At 49.1% G+C, this 21,142-nt stretch overlaps 6 protein-coding genes across 6 annotated transcripts; 3 read left to right on the top strand and 3 right to left on the bottom strand.

The window, feature by feature from the left end:
• Positions 1-586: 586 nt before the first annotated feature.
• On the top strand, positions 587-1,331 carry LOZ57_000929 (uncharacterized protein; the record flags this gene model as incomplete). Its single annotated transcript, XM_049250023.1, has 2 exons — positions 587-853; positions 927-1,331. 2 exons carry the CDS (start codon positions 587-589, stop codon positions 1,329-1,331), a joined length of 672 nt encoding a protein of 223 aa, XP_049111183.1.
• Positions 1,332-1,632: 301 nt separating this feature from the next.
• RPC82 (RNA polymerase III subunit C82) lies at positions 1,633-3,792 on the bottom strand (the record flags this gene model as incomplete). Its single annotated transcript, XM_049250024.1, has 4 exons — positions 1,633-2,628; positions 2,685-3,584; positions 3,667-3,723; positions 3,784-3,792. 4 exons carry the CDS (start codon positions 3,790-3,792, stop codon positions 1,633-1,635), a joined length of 1,962 nt encoding a protein of 653 aa, XP_049111184.1.
• Positions 3,793-4,310: 518 nt separating this feature from the next.
• On the top strand, positions 4,311-5,828 carry QCR2 (ubiquinol-cytochrome c reductase core subunit 1; the record flags this gene model as incomplete). Its single annotated transcript, XM_049250025.1, has 4 exons — positions 4,311-4,490; positions 4,580-4,754; positions 4,810-5,669; positions 5,733-5,828. 4 exons carry the CDS (start codon positions 4,311-4,313, stop codon positions 5,826-5,828), a joined length of 1,311 nt encoding a protein of 436 aa, XP_049111185.1.
• Positions 5,829-6,430: 602 nt separating this feature from the next.
• Positions 6,431-7,696, bottom strand: YHM2 (Mitochondrial DNA replication protein yhm2; the record flags this gene model as incomplete). Its single annotated transcript, XM_049250026.1, has 6 exons — positions 6,431-6,485; positions 6,544-7,216; positions 7,267-7,363; positions 7,419-7,437; positions 7,522-7,546; positions 7,615-7,696. The coding sequence occupies 6 exons, from the start codon at positions 7,694-7,696 to the stop codon at positions 6,431-6,433; spliced, it is 951 nt and encodes a 316-aa protein (XP_049111186.1).
• Positions 7,697-9,258: 1,562 nt separating this feature from the next.
• CIT1 (citrate (Si)-synthase) lies at positions 9,259-11,135 on the bottom strand (the record flags this gene model as incomplete). Its single annotated transcript, XM_049250027.1, has 8 exons — positions 9,259-9,447; positions 9,512-9,812; positions 9,895-10,450; positions 10,528-10,588; positions 10,641-10,688; positions 10,742-10,826; positions 10,887-10,951; positions 11,016-11,135. The coding sequence occupies 8 exons, from the start codon at positions 11,133-11,135 to the stop codon at positions 9,259-9,261; spliced, it is 1,425 nt and encodes a 474-aa protein (XP_049111187.1).
• Positions 11,136-12,743: 1,608 nt separating this feature from the next.
• Positions 12,744-15,732, top strand: LOZ57_000934 (uncharacterized protein; the record flags this gene model as incomplete). Its single annotated transcript, XM_049250028.1, has 8 exons — positions 12,744-12,863; positions 12,980-13,225; positions 13,479-13,581; positions 13,719-14,774; positions 14,852-14,885; positions 14,949-15,117; positions 15,173-15,377; positions 15,431-15,732. The coding sequence occupies 8 exons, from the start codon at positions 12,744-12,746 to the stop codon at positions 15,730-15,732; spliced, it is 2,235 nt and encodes a 744-aa protein (XP_049111188.1).
• Between the last annotated feature and the right edge of the window lie 5,410 nt (positions 15,733-21,142).

Consider the following 21,142-nt stretch of genomic DNA (forward strand, 5'->3'; position numbering starts at 1 on the left):
AGCCCTGTATTCCACTTCCTGTGGTCGTATGTGACAGGCACAGAAGGAAATACACTATTTGTAGTCCATCCATGTATCTTATGGTCTAGGTAATTTGACTGATATCCGAAAAGAGGCTAGCAGAGAAAAGCTGTTGTAATTAAACGAGATACATAAGAGTACGAAGTAAGACAGTAGTACCTATGTGAAAGGTTTAATCGTTTTCTACTTTATTGATAGGTTGAACCAATGGTCATAACATGACTAGTCTGTCATCGATACTACCATAAATTGCTCCAAAGGGGATACTCACAGCTTAATAAGTTGGTACGTTTATATTCTATAATTCGCCCTTCTTCAAATACGTTCGAGATGTATCCTTAGATATTGATGTACTCCGTACGAGAACCTGCAATGCATATACTTTATATGGAATGAATATTACTGATTTTTCATCAGACTTTACCTCGTGCTCCAAGTATTGGACGCTACAGGAGAGGTGCTTTCACAGGCTACTGAATTTTGAGAGTATTTTGTGAAAATTCGAAAGAGCACCATGCTCTTAAGCAACTTGAGGATATGGGGAGTGCTAGTGTTCTTTTTCCAGATGCGGTTTGCATCTGCAAATGTGGAGAAAACTATTTTTACTGCCCCCCCTGCGAGTTTAACTCGATGGCCTTCGTCGATGTCAGACATTCAAAGCGTGGATTTAAAGAATTTGGACATTCTCTCCCCTTCTATATCATCAATTCGGAAACGCCTTGAAGCTGCGTTTCCATCCGAACAAACTCCCCTCGGTATTCAATCCTGGTTCTTTCTGGCCGATTTAAACCCCGGCCAGCGATATGAACTTCGAATATGCTGGATTGCAACTGTCAGTGTTTATCCTTTTTCTTGTCACTTTATCTCGTGGCCCTATCTGAATCTAGAGAGCTCATTATTATTAGCAACCCACTTCATTCAACCTCAAAACATACACTATTTCTAGCGTTGTCAAATCTCACACTTTATCAGCATCTCTTAAAGCCTATGTAGCGGTTGAACGTCGTCATGCCGGGGCCCAATCCGCCTCCCAGGTAGCAAGCGATAAATCCTCGTTGCTACTTGCCGTGGACGTCTCAGCGGATTACTTTACATTGAACCAGACACTCATGGACCATGTTCCTCCTGTCGTTGCAGACATCATCCTTGATCCCTACGTCTTTAATGTATTTCCGAAGTCTCTCATACCGATTGGTATCTATATATTACTCACATCGGCAATTGCTTGGTACTTATCCTGTTTTGTCCACTCTCGCGTCATGGGAATTATTGACAATGGTACTACAAAGATGCGGAAGAAACATGATTGAGAAAGTGTCTGTGTGGGCGTATGAGAGTAGCCAAAAATCCATACCTATAGTATTGTACAATGTTATATCTACCTTTATGTTTTGAAGAAAAGATATCCTGAAATCTTTATTGGCATCAATATCAAGAAAAGTTCCAAAGTGCGGCGCTTGTCCAACTTCACGTCAAGCTTACTCTGTACATATCCACTCAAATATCCGATCAAATCAATGCCGCCCAAATTTAGATGCTCCAGCCAAAATGCGTCAGTTATACACCAAAACAAAGTCATACAGATAAATAAAAACATAGTCCGCAATATACTCAGTAGTCTCGAAGGACAGAGACGAGATCATCTAGTCGTGCAACTTCACCGAGCAACATCGCCTCCGTAGCCTTCCAAGTTTTTAGCTTTTGTAATTCGTTTGGAGACAGATAGCGCTCCTCGTTCCCTTTTACATCCGTCCGTTCCGTTTTTTCAAGAAAGTATTTCAGTTTTTGGCGTTCAAAGCGTATTCGCTGAAGACATCGAGACATCGCCTTATAGGAGTCTTCGACTACCATCATACGAGCTCGATCAGGGTCGTAAAACCAAAGGTATATCGTACGAGAAGGCTGCCGTTGAGCGTCACGTGGAACTTCTTGTAACTCAACGAAGCCTGCACCTGCCATCTGTCCCAATAGTTGGCGGAGATCTTTAGATGCCATCAAGCTAATTTCTTGCAGCCGTTTCTCGTCCAGTTTTCCTTTGGACGAGAGTACCCTAACTATACGGACAGCAGCGCTGCCAAATCGGGCTTCGATTATTCGTTCAAGCTCCAGATGGCGAAGTTTCCTGGCCAGATGCCGGTATTCGACAGCCCATGTAATCACACCCGATTGCATTCTTCGCGTGCAGAAAAAGTTTGGTTCCGCTGCAAGAAGAGATAGATGCTGGTCGACTAGATAGTTACGACTTGGGCCACGCGGTTTCAAGCCAGCAGAACCGTAATCTCCACCAGGATCCCCATCCTCATCCCCAGTCCCATTAGCTGCGTCAGGGATTCCAGCGATTGTCCCAGCAAGGTCCAAATCGGAGTCAAGGTCTTTGGAAATTGTATGTAAGTGAACTGAAATGGAATATTGCTCTGCCTCCTCCCCCTCTGGGATCGCTTCAATTCGTTCACGGCATTGCGGAGTTCGAAGTTCGATATGGGAGAGGAGAGTTTCGTAAATATGAGAAGTAACAGAAGTGATGCTTTGGCTGGCTAGATCAACTAATCGCTTATTCCGGAATGCAACGTCAAATTTCTCATAATTGACACGGATTATCATATTCGGCTGTCAAGAATCAGTATCGAGCTGCTTGCATAGACTAAAGAAGTGAAATGACTCACATCCAATGATGCCATATCATCATCAGAAAAATCACCATCCTCATCATTTTCGTCTTCGTTGTCTCCTTTGTACTCGTCTTCATCCACAGCCTCATCAAGCTTTATTTTTTTTCGAGGGGCAGATATGTCGTCATTACCAAGGCGTCGTTTTACGCCCCGTAACATGCTAGCTGACGGGAGGACCCGAGATATTGTGCTATCGGTCCATTCTTTTACTAATTTTTCCGCGTCCTCAGTGAGTTTGGCCTCCAACTTGTTCCCTTTCAGACCATGAGAATCGCCGTTACTTCTCGCGAACTTCAGAGCGGCCTCAAAATTATCCTCCGGGCTTTGAAAATTCTGGTTTCGCACACGACAGATATACCCAAAGGCCGCAAGCTGCTGTAGTATGGTCTGAACCTGCGGTTCGTCCTCGAACTGGTTGTAATCGTTAGGTGCTTTGACTGGTCCGTTCGATTGGCAAAATTCCTTGGTATTCATGTCATCTTTCAATGTACCATCCCCACTAATAAAGTCTGCCTGTTTGCCTTCCAACGTTCCATTTATGCCATTAGCCAGGGAGTACGGTTTCACAACTGGCCGGAGTTCCGGTAGGGTCTCAAGGTAGCTAACTTTCGCATGGCCAAGCGCCAACAACGTAGAAAGAACCTTTGCTGCATGAGCACCTAATCTTTCTTGAACGAGAGATATAGCCTTCCCAGATCTGACCAGGTTGTAAGCTGTTCTCCAGTCGGATTCGTAGTATGTAATTCCATCAGCGACAGAGGTGCAGTGGAAGATCAGGCGCTGTTGTATGAGGACTGCAAGTCCATGCCTGACCTGCCGAGGAGATAGATGGGTGTTCTGAACAATCTTCAGAAGTGGCTGGCGGCCATATTGGAGAAGATAAGAAAATATCAGCTTTGCATAGTTAGCTCTGATGCTGTTTCAATATTGCAGCGAGGAGAATTGACTCCTCTGAGCATCAAGGGACATTACTTACGGAATAGAGCTCCCCAAAGTTATCTGTAATTAGGAGATTGCAGAGCTCTGCGGCATACTACGGCTGATCAGCATCCCACCTCGCACTGCGGGGGGCTCCTCGAAGGCTCAGGCTCACCTGGGACATTTTGTCAGACTTCTAGAGTAATGCCAGCTCCTCTAGAAGGTATTACCGAGACAGCATATACATTTTCATATGTGGAAGCAGGGGAGAGCAGCGATCCGGCTCTGTGCAGCAACAAATTAACACAGCGCAATCGATGCTTGATCGACTCATTGACGGCATGAATTTCACTTTTTGACCAAAATTACCGTCTTAAAACCCGCCGATACGCGCTTGGTCGTGAGAAGCAGTGCTTCACGTGATGTCGGGCGTACCAGGAAACGGTACCGCCAGAAGAGCCAATCAGCGGCCGGCTGATCAAACCTCGCGCCAATTGGCCTGCTGAGATTTGAGTGTTTTCAGGTTGAAGACCGCAAACGACAAGCAAGCGACCCCGACGCTGCCAGCTCTGCCTCGCTATCCTCCAGCCCCTCTGCTCTGTCTCCCTCCTTTCGTCACATGCGATGATGCTGTCGCGAACCTCTGTTGGCCGGCAAGCCGCGCGCGCTTTCCGATCACAATGCCTGTCGTCCCAGCGAGGCATGGCCTCAGCGGCCGCTCCAAGAGGATACGACTACGAAACAACTGAAGCTGGTGGCATCAAGGTCGCCTGTCGAGATTTTCCGGCTCCAACAACCACATTGACCGTCGTTGCCAAAGCCGGCTCTAGATACCAGCCATTGCCCGGATATGCCGATACATTGGCCAACTTTGCGTTCAAGGTGGGAGGACCTTCCAATATATACGCTTTGGAAATGCAAGGAATAATTGGTAGAGCTCAATTGCTGACAGAATGTGCTTCAATTAATAGAGCACTAGTAAACGGTCGGCATTGCGGATTACCCGGGAGTCTGAGCTGCTCGGGGGAGAATTCTCCGCTTATAACTCCAGAGAGAACGTGGTCCTTACGGCTAAATTTCTAAGCTCAGATCTTCCTTACTACGCTGAATTGCTGGCAGAAGTCATTTCGAATACGAGATATCCTGGTAAGGGTACAATTGTGCCTCAATTGATACAACAGAATGCTAATTTTGACATCAGCCCATGAGTTAGATGAAGTTGTCTTTGACCTCGTGAAATTCTCCCAAAACAATTCCATCGCCAACCCCTCCATTCATGCCCTTGACGCCGTACATAACGTTGCTTTCCATCGTGGACTCGGAAATCCATTGGTGCCATGCCCCTCCGCCCCTATGAAGCAGTATATCACAGCCGAAGGTGTTGCAACTTTCAGCAAGAGCGCGTACACCAAGGCTACTACTGCAGTCGTTTCCAGTGGTGCCAACGCCAGTGAAGTCTCGAAATGGGTCGGCCAATTCTTCAGTGACGTACCTGCTAGCGCTGCCAACGGCCCATTCGCTGCTCTTGCCGGTGAACCTGTCCAATACTTTGGAGGCGAGCAGCGTATTGCAAGCCAATCTGGAAATGCCATGGTCATTGCCTTCCCTGGATCTAGTTCTTTTGGAACCAAGGGATACAAAGCTGAATACGATGTCTTGGCCGCCCTCCTTGGTGGTCAATCTAGCATCAAATGGTCCGCTGGCTCTTCTATCCTGGCTAAGGCAATTGAAGGCGTTTCTGGCGTCTCTATCTCCACAAAACACGCTACGTACTCTGATGCTGGACTTCTCTGCGTCACTCTCTCTGGTAACGCTGGATCTCTTGGCCAAGCTGGCAAGAATGTTGTGGATGCCATCAAGAAGATCGCTTCGGGCAACATCGCTAGTGAAGATATCAAAAAGGCCATTGCGTTCGCTAAATTCCGTGCTCTGGAAAGCGGACAAAACCTTACCACTGGTGTGGAATTGACCGGATCTGCACTTGTCCACGGAAGCAAGCCTTTCCAGATTGTTCAAGTCGGACAGAACATCGAGAAGGTTACTGAGGAGCAAGTCAAGGCGGTATGTATCTCCAGCTTCCCCCCAGATTCATTTATATCTTCTAACCTTTCGATCGTTCTTCAGGCCGCAAAATCTCTTCTCGCAGGAAGAGCCTCCGTCGCTAGCGTCGGCGACCTCTTCCATCTTCCATACGCCTCTGATCTTGGTCTGACTGTGTAAATATAAAGCCATCAATATCGAACATACCCGCAACTCCTCGTTTTCAATTTCCTTCCCTGGTTTCTCTTGTCTAAACCCAAAATAAGTTTTCTATAGATCCACACCAGGTTATTTGTATGCTTGCCCCTCACAATGACCAACTTTCAATTTTCTAAGGAATATTTCCTGTGCCTATCCACTACAGCGTCTGCTTCGGAGAACCCCTTTGAGTTCATTGGTGAGACCTTTTGGGATGGGTGAAAAGTGAGATTAGAGGTCATTGGGAAAGGAGTGAACAGAAAGAAGAGAATATCCTCCCTCTTGTTCGGATAATTAGATCCATGTGCATTGTATTTTTACTAAGTCTAAGAGCAATGTCCCCTTTTGTTAAATCTCCTCTAGAATCTCATATACCAGGATGACACAGCACTTTACAAAAATCTTTGACAAGGTGATGTGTTGAAGGCACGAATACAATATAGAACAGGTGTATCCGAGAAATCGAAGAAAGTCTATACTAATTATAATCCACATAGCCATTAACAGTTCTACGTAGCCCGGACAGAAAATACTAGGAAAACACAAGCAACATGAAGCAATAATTCTACACGGTGCCAGCCGGCTTAATGTTTAGCAGTGACCTGGTCACCGGTGAGTCTCTCCACAGTTTCCTTGGCCCTGCAAAAGACGTGTAAGTAAGATGAATATATAGAGAATCAGAAAAGGGGGAACTAACATATCACCAAGAGCAACCATGCAGACTGTCTGCCAGATACCAAGACCAATACGAGGAGTTACACCTCTGTAAAGGCCTTTGATACCATTGGTCTCGTAAATGTATCTGAATGTTTTTCCTACAGTCAGATTTTTAGGGCGGTTAGGATCCTCGGTCTTGCTTTGCATTTCAACACGAATAACCTCAATGGGCTGATTCCAAGCGGACAAACCACCACCAAGACCACTAGCAATGATCTTCTCGAAGCCGCTCAACTTCTGCCCCTCGTCTTTACCGGTGACGTTGCGAATTGCAGACTCCGCCAACCGGGACAAACCGAAACGCGATCCCCAGTTGGTGGTCTGGCGAATAGCGACGGCGTTGACACCGCGGTTGATTCCGCGGATACCTTCGCGGCGATAGATATCCATGAAAGTAGCAAAAGTGCTGGGCGGCTTGACACCTGCCGCGGCCATCTTGTGCTTGGTGATCTCGACTGTCTTCATGCATGTGCAGAAACCCATGGTGGCGTATGCCTGAGCAACACCGCCGGCCATACCTCCGCTGATTCCTGCAAGGAAGTCTGGCGCGCCGAAGGTCTTTGCGTGGTATTCGGCCTCAGATGCCACAAAGAGGAGGACGGCACCTTTGGTCGATGCCTCAATCCAGGCCCAGGGAATGAGACCTTGATAATCTATGCAATTCATTAGTCAACTTAGCACGCATCGCACAACGCATACGTACATCCGAGAGCACCGCCACGACCCCAAATCCGAGCCATGGCGCCAGCAAAGCTATCCGCTCTGTTGGCGGCCATGGTTGTCTTGATCACTTCCAGCGGCTAGAAAGGGATCTATTAGCCCGAGCTTGATAATGAAAATAGAAGTAATATTCACCTGTCCCAGCGTGGTGACCCTGATCAATTGCAAAAAGTATTGTCAGCACCATGCCCCATCATTCAGACGATCCGACTCCCTTTCTAGATATTTTACCACTTACTCGAATAAATTCAAGCCGGCACCAACTGTATCGTAGAAATTTGATTAGCCAGGCCAAGTAATAGACTGAAAGGATGAAAAGGAGAACACTCACGCAGCAAATTGCTGAACTTGACGGGCTTTTTTTCGATAGCTTGAGGCGCGCTGGTGGCGATGGAAACCTGAGCGGCGGACATCTTTTGACACTGGGACGCTGAAAGGGGCCCTGACCAAGGGATGAAGGGGGCGTCTTCGCCGGTTGTTGTCTCGTTTCTAGATAGTTTCCTGGTGTGGAAGCGATGCCTTGTAGCACTACGTAGTAGGTACCAGGGCGTAAAGTTTCAAGGGTAAACAGCGGGCGACGGGGAGTAGAGGTCTGGGAGAAAGCAAAAAACAATCCGAAATTGGGTTCGGCTGTCTTGGAACGGTTTCCTGAAGATAATCTGCGGAGCGTTGTCTCTTCTTGGTGAGTGTGCGCCAGGGGAAAGGGAGGTTCGCTCCGACTTCTAACTCGGGGCTCGGGAGTTCAGCCAAGAGCTGTTGAGCAGGGAATTCGGGGCGAAGGCTGCGAACCCAAGAAGCACGCGCGCCGTCGAACTCACCGAGGTTTAACAGGAACACCACACTTAAAACCAATACGACGCTCCAGAAGGCCCGTGAAATTCAATACAGCAGCAATCACCGATAAAGAGGAAAATCCTGCAATGCGGATTCACAACTGGTGGGATTTCGCTGCATCGAACACTTCCAATGGAGAGCGTGTTGCTGACTCAGCACTGCGAGGCTGACGGAATCCCAGTTCCGCTAGTCCGCATCCGGATATGTCGACGATGACTCAGCTATCCTGGCGAATCAGGTGGCACGTGGCTGAGCACTGTGGCGTCCGCCCCGCTGGGCGTCTTTTGTTGAACTCAACAAGCTCTCACCCACCACTCAGCTCTGCGGTGCACCAACCCGTCAATGCTTTCTTGGGCTGACAGCCGAAATTAAGAATATTCGGATTGAGCCTACTACAGAGTTAGCTATGTAAGATTATCAGAAGCAGAAAAAAATATACCAAAGGAATGTTTTGATGTGCTCCATACTCCGTACAAAGGATAGGATCATGCTTTTCACCTTCCCCCAAAACATGGAGGATTAACATGTTGTGTTTCCCCTATTGCCCACCGCCGCAGCGGCACCCCGGGAGTTGTTGGTTAGCTCATCATTTGCTCCCGTATACTCTGTACAGAGTACCATATTCTGTCTACTGTCTATCACTCACTGTAAAAAGCTGCCATGTGTCTCTCTTTTATATCATTGGCAAAACATTTGCGTAGGCTTAGTTAGGTTGTATGGTCTATCCTTCTAACTAAATTTGCACCCCTTTGACAAGTGGTGAGCGAATGTTGGGGATCATGAGAACATGCTGAAGGCCTAAGTAGCTATTATCTTTCGTAATGATAGCTAACATGGCATTGGCTCCTGGACACGGTCCATACATACGGAGTACATCAAAGCGCACGGAGAGAGTGGAGAGACAAGAGGCAACGTAAGACACGTTCGTTGGCATTTTAAAAATACATCCAAAAGGAAAAAGAGACAACAGTACTTGTACATAACAGAACACGAAGCCGAGCACCTTTTACGCTGCACCTCCAATCTGAACCCTAGGAATTTGCCTAGAAAGAATTTCTGTGCTGGAAGAGGAGGAAAAAAAAAACTCCCCTAATGTAGATATGTGCAGTAGACATCCTGCCAGGGCTCGCAAGCCGCAGGTTTAGAACTTAGCACCAACAAGCTTAGCATAAGCTTCGGTGCTGAAAGACTTGGGTCGCTCAATGGGAGCTCCAAGAGCGCGATCGATGATGAGCTGTGGCAGGACACCAAGGGCGCGAGATACACCAAAGAGGACAGTGTAGTAGCTAGCTTCGGTCAAGCCATAGTATTGCAGCAGGACACCAGAGTGCTAAAATCGAACGCCATTAGTTTTGCACGGAGATGAGAGTAGGGGTACCACAGGGAACACGTACAGCATCGACGTTAGGATATGGGTTCTTAGTCTTGCCATGCTCGGTAAGAACGCCTGGAGCAATCTTGTAAACCTGGCTGACAAGCTTGAACATTGGGTCATCTGGCAATTTGCGGAGAGCAAATTCGCGCTGAGACACGTAGCGGGGATCGGTCTTGCGGAGCACAGCGTGGCCATATCCTGGAACAACCTGGCCATTGTTCAAGGTAGACCAGAGGTAGTCCTTGATGGCCTGGTCGCTGAGATCATTACCAATCGCCTTCTTCATTTTCTGGAGCCAGACAAGCACTTCCTGGTTGGCCCTATTGTTTCCGGTCAGTAAATCAAATACAGTAGTTTAAGTACACCGGTCAGACGAGTTTATATAAAGTCTAGATAACTTACAGTCCGTGGAGAGGGCCGGCAAGGCCGTTAAGACCAGCAGCAAGAGAGAGCATTGGGGAGCTGAGAGCACTGCCGACAAGGTGAGTAGTATGAGCGCTGACGTTGCCACCTTCGTGGTCCGAGTGAATGGTCAGGTAAAGACGCATGAGCTCAACAAAGTCCTTGTTTTCGCCATAACCAAGCTGGTTTGCCAAGTTGAAGCCGTAATCTTTGTCCTTTTGGATTGGGGCGACTTTGCCATCCTTGAAGACATTACGGTAGATCTTGGACGCAATTGTGGGCAATTTGGCAATCAAGTCCATAGAGTCCTCAAAAGTATACTGCCAGTATTCCTTCTTGTTGATGCCCTTTGCGTAAGCCTTTGCGAATGAGGACTCATGTTCAAGGGCCGAGACTGCGAGGGAAAATTGGGCCATTGGGTGAAGCGTATTAGGGCAGCGGTCAAGGAGCTCCTCCACGAACTTTGGAACGTCGGATCTGGCCGCCCATTCTGCTGAAAGGTCTCTGACTTGCTGCTCGGTGGGGATCTCACCCGTCAAGAGTAACCAGAAAAGACCTGCCTCCTGTGATTAGCCATTGGCCGTTCAAGAGGCATGTTTCATATCAACGCAGATAAGAAGGAGATCGTTGTACCTTCTGGGAGAGGCTCCTCGCCTCCGGGGGCCTTAGGAAGTAGTTTTTGGCATTCAGGGATCTAGAAAGCCCGTTAAAAGTGAATCGTACGAGTAAGGCACCACACGACGTACAGTGTATCCTCGGAAACGAATGCCCTCTTCAGAATCAAGAACAGATCCCTAGTCAGAGTTAGCATCCGCAGACCGTCATGTTTCATTCCAGTTCTTCGCACCTCCCAAACGAGAGCCTTCACGCCGCGAGCGCCTCCGTAGACCTGGTCCAACGTAACCTCTCCAAGGACTTTTGATCCAAACTCCCTATCAATTAGAACACAATTAATTGAGCCTGCCGTCAACGGTCCAGAAAGATTTACTCACTTTCTCAACTTCTTGACCTTCTCAACCTCAGCAGGAAGCTTATCGGCAAAGGTATCTTTCAGAGACTAGAAGAGCACAACAAAAATTAAAATATTTCTCTAAAATCTTAAACCAGAGAAGAATATTGACCTTGCTCTTCGCCGAGGAGTAGTAGCGGAGGCAATTGAAGCTCGCGGACTGCGCGACGGATCTCGGAGCAATGGAGGCGGAACGGAGCGCAGCGCTCCCCAATCTAAGCGTGGAAGCCATTATGGGACGACAACAACAACAACAAGTGGTAGTAGGGAGAAAGGCCAGTCCCTGGACGTGAGATTTTGGAGAGGAGAGGTGGTTGAGATGTCACAAGAAAGGTGAGAGCAAGAAGACTGCACAGCAGTTTTATTTTTTTCTGTTTTCTCTCACCTTGCAGTATGTAATGCCGTACGGTTGGGGCCAGGAAGAACGTTTTTGCAGGGGTGGACGGGAGCCAGCAAGCGCTAACAACGAGCGCTTAAATTACCACTGTGGCGTCAGGTACGGTAACAGCTCTTTGCCATGATCAATCTTAGTTGCCAGCCTAAATAGTGATAGCTGCAATGGTTACTACGGAGTTAAGGCTGGTCGTTTATCGGCGGCATACAGCCCATATGCACGTTCACTATGGCAGCAGTAGACAAAGGAATGTGATGTCGCCGCTGTGGCCTTGTGTACTGCAGCTGTAATGTATGGAGAGAGGCTCCGCCTGGTCAATGAAGCACACCTTAATGCAGACAATGGCGGGCAGGCCCGGAGGCCGCAATGATGCCGAGGTCTAGGCGAGTTATATTGTACCAGGATCTTCCGGAACAACGGAGCCCCCGAAAACAGCCATGGTTGACGTCTCGGAGAGCTACCGGAGGGCTACTAAGGAGGCTACGGAGTACGGAGGAGAGAATGGCCATCATATGTGCAGCGTGCATAGGCTTGCATGTGAATCTCTAGGTCTCCGTACTCCGTACTTTATCGTATCTTCCGTAGAGCACATCCAGCAGTCCATGCCTCGCCAATATCATGGATAACCCACTTGCTGGACAGACATACCCGGCCACCACTGGCTGCTTTTCTTGGGTGTTCCGCTTCGAAATGATCAAGGGTGTACCGAGTAGCAGGTGCTATCTTGCGTATGTTGTACGTAGGTGGCAAGGTTGGGTTCGAAGCTCACAAGCCTCCCTCTAACATAGTTTTCGCGAAGGACAAGGAGAGATGAGCCTTGAGAGCCCAGAGCCCATCCAGCTCCCCCCTCCTCAACTGGCAAGCAAGCAGGCAGAGCTTGCCGTCGACTAAAATAATCACGTGATTCTTGAAAATGGCCGCATTTGGTTTAGTGCAATCCAAGCGAGAGCGCTTTTCTTTTACCTTTGAACTCCACCGCGTATCTTGCCTTCGCTTTCACTCCTCCTCATCCAACACCACCCTCCCCTTCAACCTCTGTTGTTGTAAAACCATCCTCTTCATCAACCTCTCTTACTTATTAGGTGCTTCTGCGATTGTATGACGCTTTTGGACGCTGGCCACGTCTGTTCTGCGCCTTACCTCGACTGTAGGCTATCGCTCGTTGTCATTAGCGTGAAAGAGCTGTAGTGGCGCTCTCTTCCATCAGTCAACCGTCAGAACCAGCGTTGGGTTTTACCCTTTTTCATCATTTAGATATACTTACCTACTGAATTTGGATCTACCAAGAAAATCAGTTTGTGCAGTAAACCCCGCAAAGTGCTTTACAAAAAAGATCTGTACCACGGCTGTTCACTTTTGTCGCGTGGAAGTTGACAAATATTTGCAAGCCGCTGTTTACTTTTAATATACTCAAGTCGGTATTGACTGACGTGACTACAACCGGCCATGTCGTCTGCAGTTGCAGAGCTGGATGGCTTCCTCCAGTCCATGCTTGGGCTGAAGCCCCCTGGCGTCTCGGGTTCAAAAATCAGCAGCATTACCTCCCTCTGCACCGCCAACGTTCAGGTATGACCCCCATTTTCCCGCTATATACGTTAGCCCTTCTATGCGATGCACCCTTCTTTTGGCAAGCGCATTTTGGTTGACAACTCGCTAACATTTGGTGCTCTTTTTTTTCCTAGTCTGAATCGGTCCTGATCCAAAAAATCTATACCCACTTCAAAAGAGCACCGGGGACTCACAAGCTTGGCGTACTCTATGTCGTAGACTCTGTAACTCGACAATGGGTAGATTCCGCGCGCAAGGCTGGTCAACCAGCAGGTAGCAATGCTCCAGATGGCACATTTGCCGCGGGTGTCAACAGAGTGACCGAATTACTTCCTGTCCTCATGACTGATATTATAAATACTGCACCTGAAGATCAAAAGGTACGCGTACTCTTAGATGTGGGATCGAGAATGCAACTGTTTCCAAAGGGACGCTCCTATAATAAGCCCTATAATCACCCCCATAGCCCCTAAGCCGGCCAGTATGGACCTAGAATTTTAAAAAAATGTTTACCCTGTGACATTGTTCAATTTCCCCATTTTCAACAACTGGACATCTCTTTAACTCTCAACTTTGTGCTTCATTCTCTGGCTGAATAGACCCGACTTACGTATGATCGCTTTCTTCATTTAGGACAAAATCAAAAAGTTGGTTGATATCTGGGAGCGCGGGGCTACTTTTCCAGCCGCTATGCTCTCATCCTTTAAGGACAAACTAAACGCACCAGTATCTCAGAGTAAGCTTTCCCCTTCTCGTATTGCACTAGATTTTCCGCTACGTGGTTCAGAATGTACATCACCAGCGTTAGAACCACTTGGAAGACCTCTATAGGGTGTATAACCCCGGATTCTAATGTATGATTTGCTCTTATAGATGTACAATCGACGACTCCTGAGGGGTCACCGGCGCCTGGTATGAATTCGCTTCTGGCTTTAGCTCAACAGCAAGCCCAGCAAGGAGTTTCTGTCAATGGCTTGGCTCCCACACAAGCTGCTCCGGATACCTCAAGCATTTTAAAAGCTCTAGCAAATATGGCCAAACAAGGTACAACCGCGCCAGCTGCTGCGGCGCTCGCACAGACTAGTTCCAATAATGTATTAAATACGCAAAGTACAGCTCCTCCTCCAGTCTCTTCGTCTGTAGAACAGACTGCGCAACAGTCAAACGGACAGACTGTAAACCCGTATGCTGGAAATATTGCTGCTCAGTTTGCAGGTTTAAGTAATCTCGCACCAAATATGTTTCCTAACCAACCTGCTCAACCTACGAATCCACCTGCTCCACAGAACCCCCTCGCTGCTCTACTACAACAGCAACAGCCACAACAACAGCTTCCACAGCAACCCACAAGCACCATGTCGCCCGATGCTCTCCAACAGCAGCTTGGCCTCATCCAGTTGCTTGCCGCGCAAGGAATTCCGCAAGATCAATGGGCAACTGCCCTGCAAATTCTAAGCTTATCAAACTCTGCAAATGCTGGCATAGGCGGCCTTAATCCTGCAGCCCTGTCTGCTTTTGGCCAAATGCCAACCGGTCAAGCCGCATGGGGTGCTCCAGCCCACGACGCATCATCACGTGACAGAGATCGCGATAGAGATAGAGAACGTGATAGAGACCATGATTATATGCGCTCGCCACCTGGCCAGTATCGTCGCCGCTCCAGGTCTCCTGGGTGGGAAAGACGTCGAGACGGCTCTCCTCCCCGGCGCCGTGATAGCCCTGTCTATGGAGAGTATCACGGCGATTCACCTGGCCGTAATAGAGGTGATCAACGAGATGGGCGGGGCCGCCGTGGTAATGACTATCGTCAGCGTAGCCCGCAAGGAAGACGTCGCCGCAGCCCTTCTCCCCAAAAGGACAGCTCATTGCCTCCTCCCGGGCCGAAGCACGTCGAATGGGATTACTCTATTGGACAAGGAAATATCAAAGGTAGGCTCAGCCGCATACGGGCCATCTACTCCCTGTAAATATATACGAGCTCATGCTGACCTATTGCGCAAATTCAGTCCTCAGCCGAACCCTGTTCGTCGGTGGCGTTACGTAAGTATTCGATTCCTGCATACATTCAATGCTTATTGATTACTGACTATGAGACAACAACAGGTCGTCAGAGTCACATCTACGATCCCTTTTTAGCCGCTATGGAATTGTCCAGACTTGCATCGTCAATATTGATAAACGACATGCTTTTGTTAAAATGATCACTCGACGTGACGCAGTCAGTGCCCGCGAAGGAATGGAACAATACAAATCCGGTGACATGCAACTTAGAGTAAGCCTTCCCTTGATCCGTACCATAAGCGAAGTGCCTCTAACAATTTAACTAGACACGTTGGGGTGTTGGATTTGGCCCACGAGACTGCAGTGATTATCAAACCGGAATCAGTATCATCCCTATTGAACGACTCACGGAGGCAGATCGAAAGTGGATGCTTACCGCAGAATACGGAGGCACTGGTGGCAAGCCGATTGATAGTGGTATGGTCGTTGAGGAGCCTGATATTGAAATTGGTGCAGGAGTGTCGTCCAAGGGTATACCCCCCTATTCCGTGAACGCCATGGACACTTAGCTAACCGAATGATAGCAATCAGCCGAAGAATGGCTACCGACCAGGGAGGAAAACGCGGCCCCCAGTCATCTCGACCATCATTTGAGCAACGGTTGCGCCGTGACCGCCAAACGGATGATGGGCCTGGCAGCGACCGCGATGCCGACCGTGACAATGCCAATGCGAATGCCGTCGCCGTTCCTCCTGCCGTCCCAGGCTTTGGTTTCCAGTTCCCTGGCATGCCCATGTTCCCCCCAGGATTTATGATGGGAGGTGCCCAGCCAGCCACGACGAATGCAAACACCGCTCAACAACCAGCTCCTGGCTCGGGAAGTTGAGGCCTGCTATAAAACAACTTCCTCAAGCCTCATTCATAGATAAGTAGTTTCCATCATGGCGTTCTTCCGGTCTGGTAGCATTTGGGAAATTTTCTTGTCAGCTGGTTATTAATTTGTATTTGGCCTCTTAAAAAAATGCGCTTCCAAGTTCCAACTACACTTTCTCTCGCTGTGTTTGGTGAACTTTGACCTGTTTAGGGGCCTCACCTGGATGCAACTTTTTACTCATGGCTCCTGTCTTTCTTACCCTTCTTTATGTTGCTTTCCTTTTCATTGTCTTAGGAGACCTTTCCACACTAAGCTCTGTGAAAAACAAAAAAGATATGCATTGGATTGTGGAGAAACTGACTTTTTGACACTTGTATTTGTACACACGTTCATCTGAATACTCCCTTATTCAACTTACCAAGGCTTTACTTTTTCTGTTCTTTTGTTTGTCTATTCGTTTTCTCCATAATGTGTTTGGTTTTTGGTAGTGATACAAAATGGCCTACATATGCTTACATTGCTGCAATGGAGACAACTTGTTCCTAGCACTTGTATTAGTAGATGCTGTATTATTTGTATGCAATAATGTGAGGCATGTTGTCTTCGATAGGAAAATAATATGTATTTATTAGGTACCTTGAACTCGGAAGCAAGATACGAAATAGTATGTAGGCATATACGTGGTAGAACGTATCGATCCAGGTGGGAAGCAATTCAGTATATGGACAAACAAACCCCTTTGGGTGTTTATTGCCTGGCCAGCAGGACGGTAACAATCATACATCCAATCTTCAACTGATGCCATAGCCCCCTACGAAAGTGATGAACTAGACGGATCTTTGTAGAAAGGCTGCAATGGAGGGCGCCTTGCCAACCTGCAATATTTTCCCTTCACTGTGTGTTTGAAGAATAGTCGATAACTATCCCTAAGCAGGGCTCTCATCCCGACGGTTCATCAGCACGTACTCCGTACAAGGTGAACAGTGCCAGAATTGTTCACCGACTACCTTTTTGATCCATACAAAAGCGTATAAAGACGACCCGATGACGTCGTCGTCGTCGCCGCCCGCCCCGTGCAGCCGACGTTTTCCCTACCTAAACTCGTCGTCACTCCCTTCACCGCCTGACAGGCAACGTCTGCGGTGAGCTTTTCCTCGGAGGAAATACCACAAGCTCGCTACACACGGCAGGTGGGAGGGCGGGATGCCTGGCTAATTGTTGCATGTGTACACTACTCCGCATTCGCTACGGAAAAAAGGCATATGAAAAGGAAAATAACGCCGTCGACCGATGGAGATCTACAGCCGAAATCCGGGAAGGGAGTTTTTCGAGACACACACGACAGACAATAACAGCAACACGGTAATGAAAATAGAGAAAATGATCAAAGACAGGATACTCAGCGTATCCCCCCCCTCGTGTCGCAAAGAATGAATCAGCCCGGAACGCGATGGCTCCCCCCACGCCGAATTGGTTCACGAGTATTGAGGCCACGATGTGGCTAGCTACTGCTACTGCTGCTCCTTTTGAAACAGGCAAGTGAGAGGCAACTCGTTTGATATGGTCTCAGTCTGGGCGGCCAGGCCAGATGGAACGGCAACACTATTCGGACTCCGAATCATGTGGCTGGAATCGCACAAATCCATCGATGATCGCTGATCGAACGGGGTGAAAAAAAAAAACGAGGATTGACGAGCAACCTCCATTCCCCCAAGTATCGGCACCATAGGTGCGGAATAATAGACGAGATCGGGAGTCTTCACGGATAGCCCCTGTTTGAATCAGCTAATATAGCTAACTAGTTCAACCGTGGGAAAATCAAAACAAACACACACAAACACAAAACACGCGAAAAGAAAAGAAGAAGAAAAAAAAAATAAAAAAAAAGCTCGCGATGGCTGAAACTACAAAGATAGTGCGAGCTTTAATATCACTTCAAAACAAAAAGAAAAATAACAAAAGTAACAAAAAACATGGGGGAGGATTGGCATTGGCAAAGCTTGTCCTGCTTGTGACTAGCAGGCAGCTCATACACGTTCCTGGAAGCTATCCTCCTGCTTTCAAGTTTTATTTTACGCCAGCGGCATAGCACTATCCATATTAATGGCGTATTTGAGGACTGACGAGTGGATAAAACAGGGGGGAGGGCAGACGGCCGGTGTGCCCCGTGCTTTTTGTTTATGATGATGAATGAGGTGGTTGTTTTTTTAAATTACCGCCAGTGGACAGCTCGAAATGATGTCTTGCATTTTGATTGCTGAATCCTTGAAGCCTGCCAAAGTCAGTTTTCAACAGAGAGGTGTTTGCGTACAAAAGAAACGCGCGCGCTCCACAGGATTTCAATAATAATAATAATGACAATGCGCAGGATGGAGCTACTGCTCATGATCTACTGCCGCGCGGGGACCATCGCAATTACACGGGCCAGGGAAATACTACTGCTCTGCGAGCTAACACTGCGTGTTGTTGTGATGTGATGATGGGATGAATGAAAAGTGAGGCAGATCGGCTGCGCGTCAGGCCAACCAAAAAAACAAAAAAGAAAAAAAGCAACGAGACAGCTCGTGTTGTGGAGAGCGGGCGGCGAGCGACGTCGGGTTGAACCGGGCCGCGCACGTCGCTGCCCACATGGCCGCCAAACCGCGCAGGGCCAGGCGAGCGTGTGTGTGTGTGCGTGCGATGAAGCGGTAAAGGATGGGGTGAAAAAGTCAATCGCGGTGTGCGCGCGCAGTGGGGAACGGAGGGAATCGAGGGAGGAGAAAGCGGGAAAAAGAAAGAGAATAATAAATCCCTTAACCGATGACTATTATGTGAATCTGGGGAAGAAAAGAAAAAAAAGAAGCAGGTCTGGCGGCCATGGGAGCGGGCTGCAGCAGGCGGTGCTGGGGGCTTCCCCAGACCAGACCTGCCGTTGATGCAGCAGCTGCTGCTGCAGGCTGCATGGGCAGACAGACAGACAGGCAGGCAGGCAGACAGGCGCACGCCACTCCTGAAACGCTGCGACGCAGGCCTTGGTGGTTGTTTTCGCACCTGGCCCAGCCAGCCCCCTCCCATGTCCGTCATGGTGTTGTTTTTTTGCTTTCGCGATCTGGTGATAGAGTTCGCAGCCGAGCAACGGTAGCTAGCGCGTTACATAAGCTCGCGAGCGATGGCTTTCGCTGGGCTTTGCGGTGTTGCGGTCAGATGGCGTTGTTGCTGCCGAAGTCGACGCTGGCGAGTGGCCAATTGCGCTGTCGTAGTCGGTCGCAGACTGGCCGGCCACACACACACACACACACTCGCCCTCTCTGCCTCTCGCGCTGCCGTCGCGGATTAACGAGTCCCGGGCCCTGGTCCCTGCCGCGGTGACCGGGAACCCACGCACTCGCGGTGCCAAAGCCCACGCGCGCGGCGACCGCACAGCTCCCCTGGCCAGCGGTTTCACGCTACCGCCTGACGGTACCGTACGCCCGTACCGTACCGCCGTACGCGAGCGGTACGGAGACTGGCTAATGCGCGGCGTCCCATTGGCGGCGGGAGTGTCGGTGTTCCTTCGCGGCTTTTTAGCCTTCTTCTAGAACACACGAAGAACGCTGCTGCCCGGAGAAAAAAGCGCTGGTGAGGCATTTTTTCTGGCTGTTCTGGCTTGCGTGCTGCTGCGCGCTGCACTGGCTGATCCGCGGAAATAAGGCGCGCGCCCGTCGCTCTCTGACGTACGTCGCATTTGCCCGGAGGCAAACCCGCCAGAGTTTTCGCATCGCTTACTCCCGTTGCCTGCGGCCTGTCCCGACTGCGACTGTGGTTGCTGTCGAACTGACACTCGCTCCAGCACATCGCAGCCATGTAACTAGGTAACTAGCCCCCCGGCAACTGCCAAAACTCTTCAGGGCTGTACTCGCTTAGCTCGATCGCCGATGACGGGCTGCGGATCTCGGACGTGGAGGAGGGGAGCGGATGCGCTACAAAGCCCGCGATCCTTCAGCTTCTCTATCACCCGGTGTTTGGTTTGCGCTTCTTTCACACGGCCGGAGAACCTGATGCGACAGCCAGCGCCCGTTCCCCGCAGAGCTCCCGCCAGGCGCTAAGCAGGATGCGCCCGGCCCTGCGTGGCGACCAACGGCGCATACGGCATATGTTGACTGGTCATAAGACGTTGTCTGCCAGGGGATCGCCCACCAGCATTCTCTCGTGGTGGCCGGTTAGTTCGTTGGTTACGCATGCATGATAATAAGCGCTGAGTGCGATGGGAATAATATTCCGCACTCTCGCGCCCGCAACGGGTTCAAAATCCGGTTTATCAGAATCCCTGGCACACGGTCGCACAGCTTTATACCGTCCACACCAGCACTAAACCAGATCTAAAACTATACGAGGAGTTGACAGCCAAAAAGCAAAAAGAACTCCCAAGATAAGCTGTCGGAACGGTCCGTGCGACGGAAGATACATAGGTTATTATTATTGCCAACCTACCTTGTGTCACCCCGTAATCGATCGTCTGCGGACGCGGCCATGCAGACACCATGCAGCCGGACTGAACTTTTTTTTTTGTTCTTTTATGTCAGCCAACCTTTAGACGGTCTTGTCGTCCGATCTGGCGTGCCGCCGAGACGGGGGCTGGTTTGGAGACGTTCCCCTATTGTTGCAAACAATGGGATATGTCCAAATCAACATCCATCTACTCTTCTGTAGTATCAATCTGTAGGATTGCACCGACCGTCCTTCTGTCCTGCATCCCTGCGCTGATCGGCCGATAGCGCGATTTCGTAACAATCTCTTCGGTTTGAAAAGCCTACCAAGATGGAAGAGAAGAAAAAAAAAATCCAAATAAAAACAACGCATCACTCATTCGTTGCCCGTTCTTTTTTGCGTGTTTTTGGCCCAGGGGCTCACGAGAATAACATCGTCATCAACCAGGCCCGGCTTGTCTTGTATGGTAAGATATCGTCTTTTTTTCCCTGGGACCGGCCGGCACGCCCTGCACGGCGCCTTCCAGATCCCAAAGACATGGACCGAGCTTGCCGGGGACGGCGGCTGCTGCTTCCTATCCCTGCTAGCTGCCGTGATTGGGCGTCGCTCGCGACCTCCTACTTGCTAAAGGTGCAGTTCTTGTTGTGGAGCCGTTTTTGCCATTTATGTAGCATGTCTTATGGATTCTCCCTTAGTATTCTTGTTCACTGTTTATGAACTGAACGTCCACCCCTCGAAGGCTTATGGCAGTAGTCTACTTTGAGTCAGAAGATGGCGGTTGAACGGAGGGTTGCTTTTGCACCGGCTACGAAACTCTGTTCTTGTAGGATGGCGTAAGAACTCGGCTCGGTCGGCTTGTACGGAGTACTCGCTGCCATATTCGATGACTACATACCTCTAGATCCGTAGCGAGGAGTTGCTGGACTCTCCTCTGCTATGTCTTCTTATCTAGACGTGATATATGTAGAGGTGTCCG

This window comes from Ophidiomyces ophidiicola (assembly GCF_022830035.1).
Source record: "Ophidiomyces ophidiicola strain CBS 122913 chromosome Unknown scaffold_2, whole genome shotgun sequence".
Lineage (NCBI taxonomy): Eukaryota > Fungi > Ascomycota > Eurotiomycetes > Onygenales > Onygenaceae > Ophidiomyces > Ophidiomyces ophidiicola.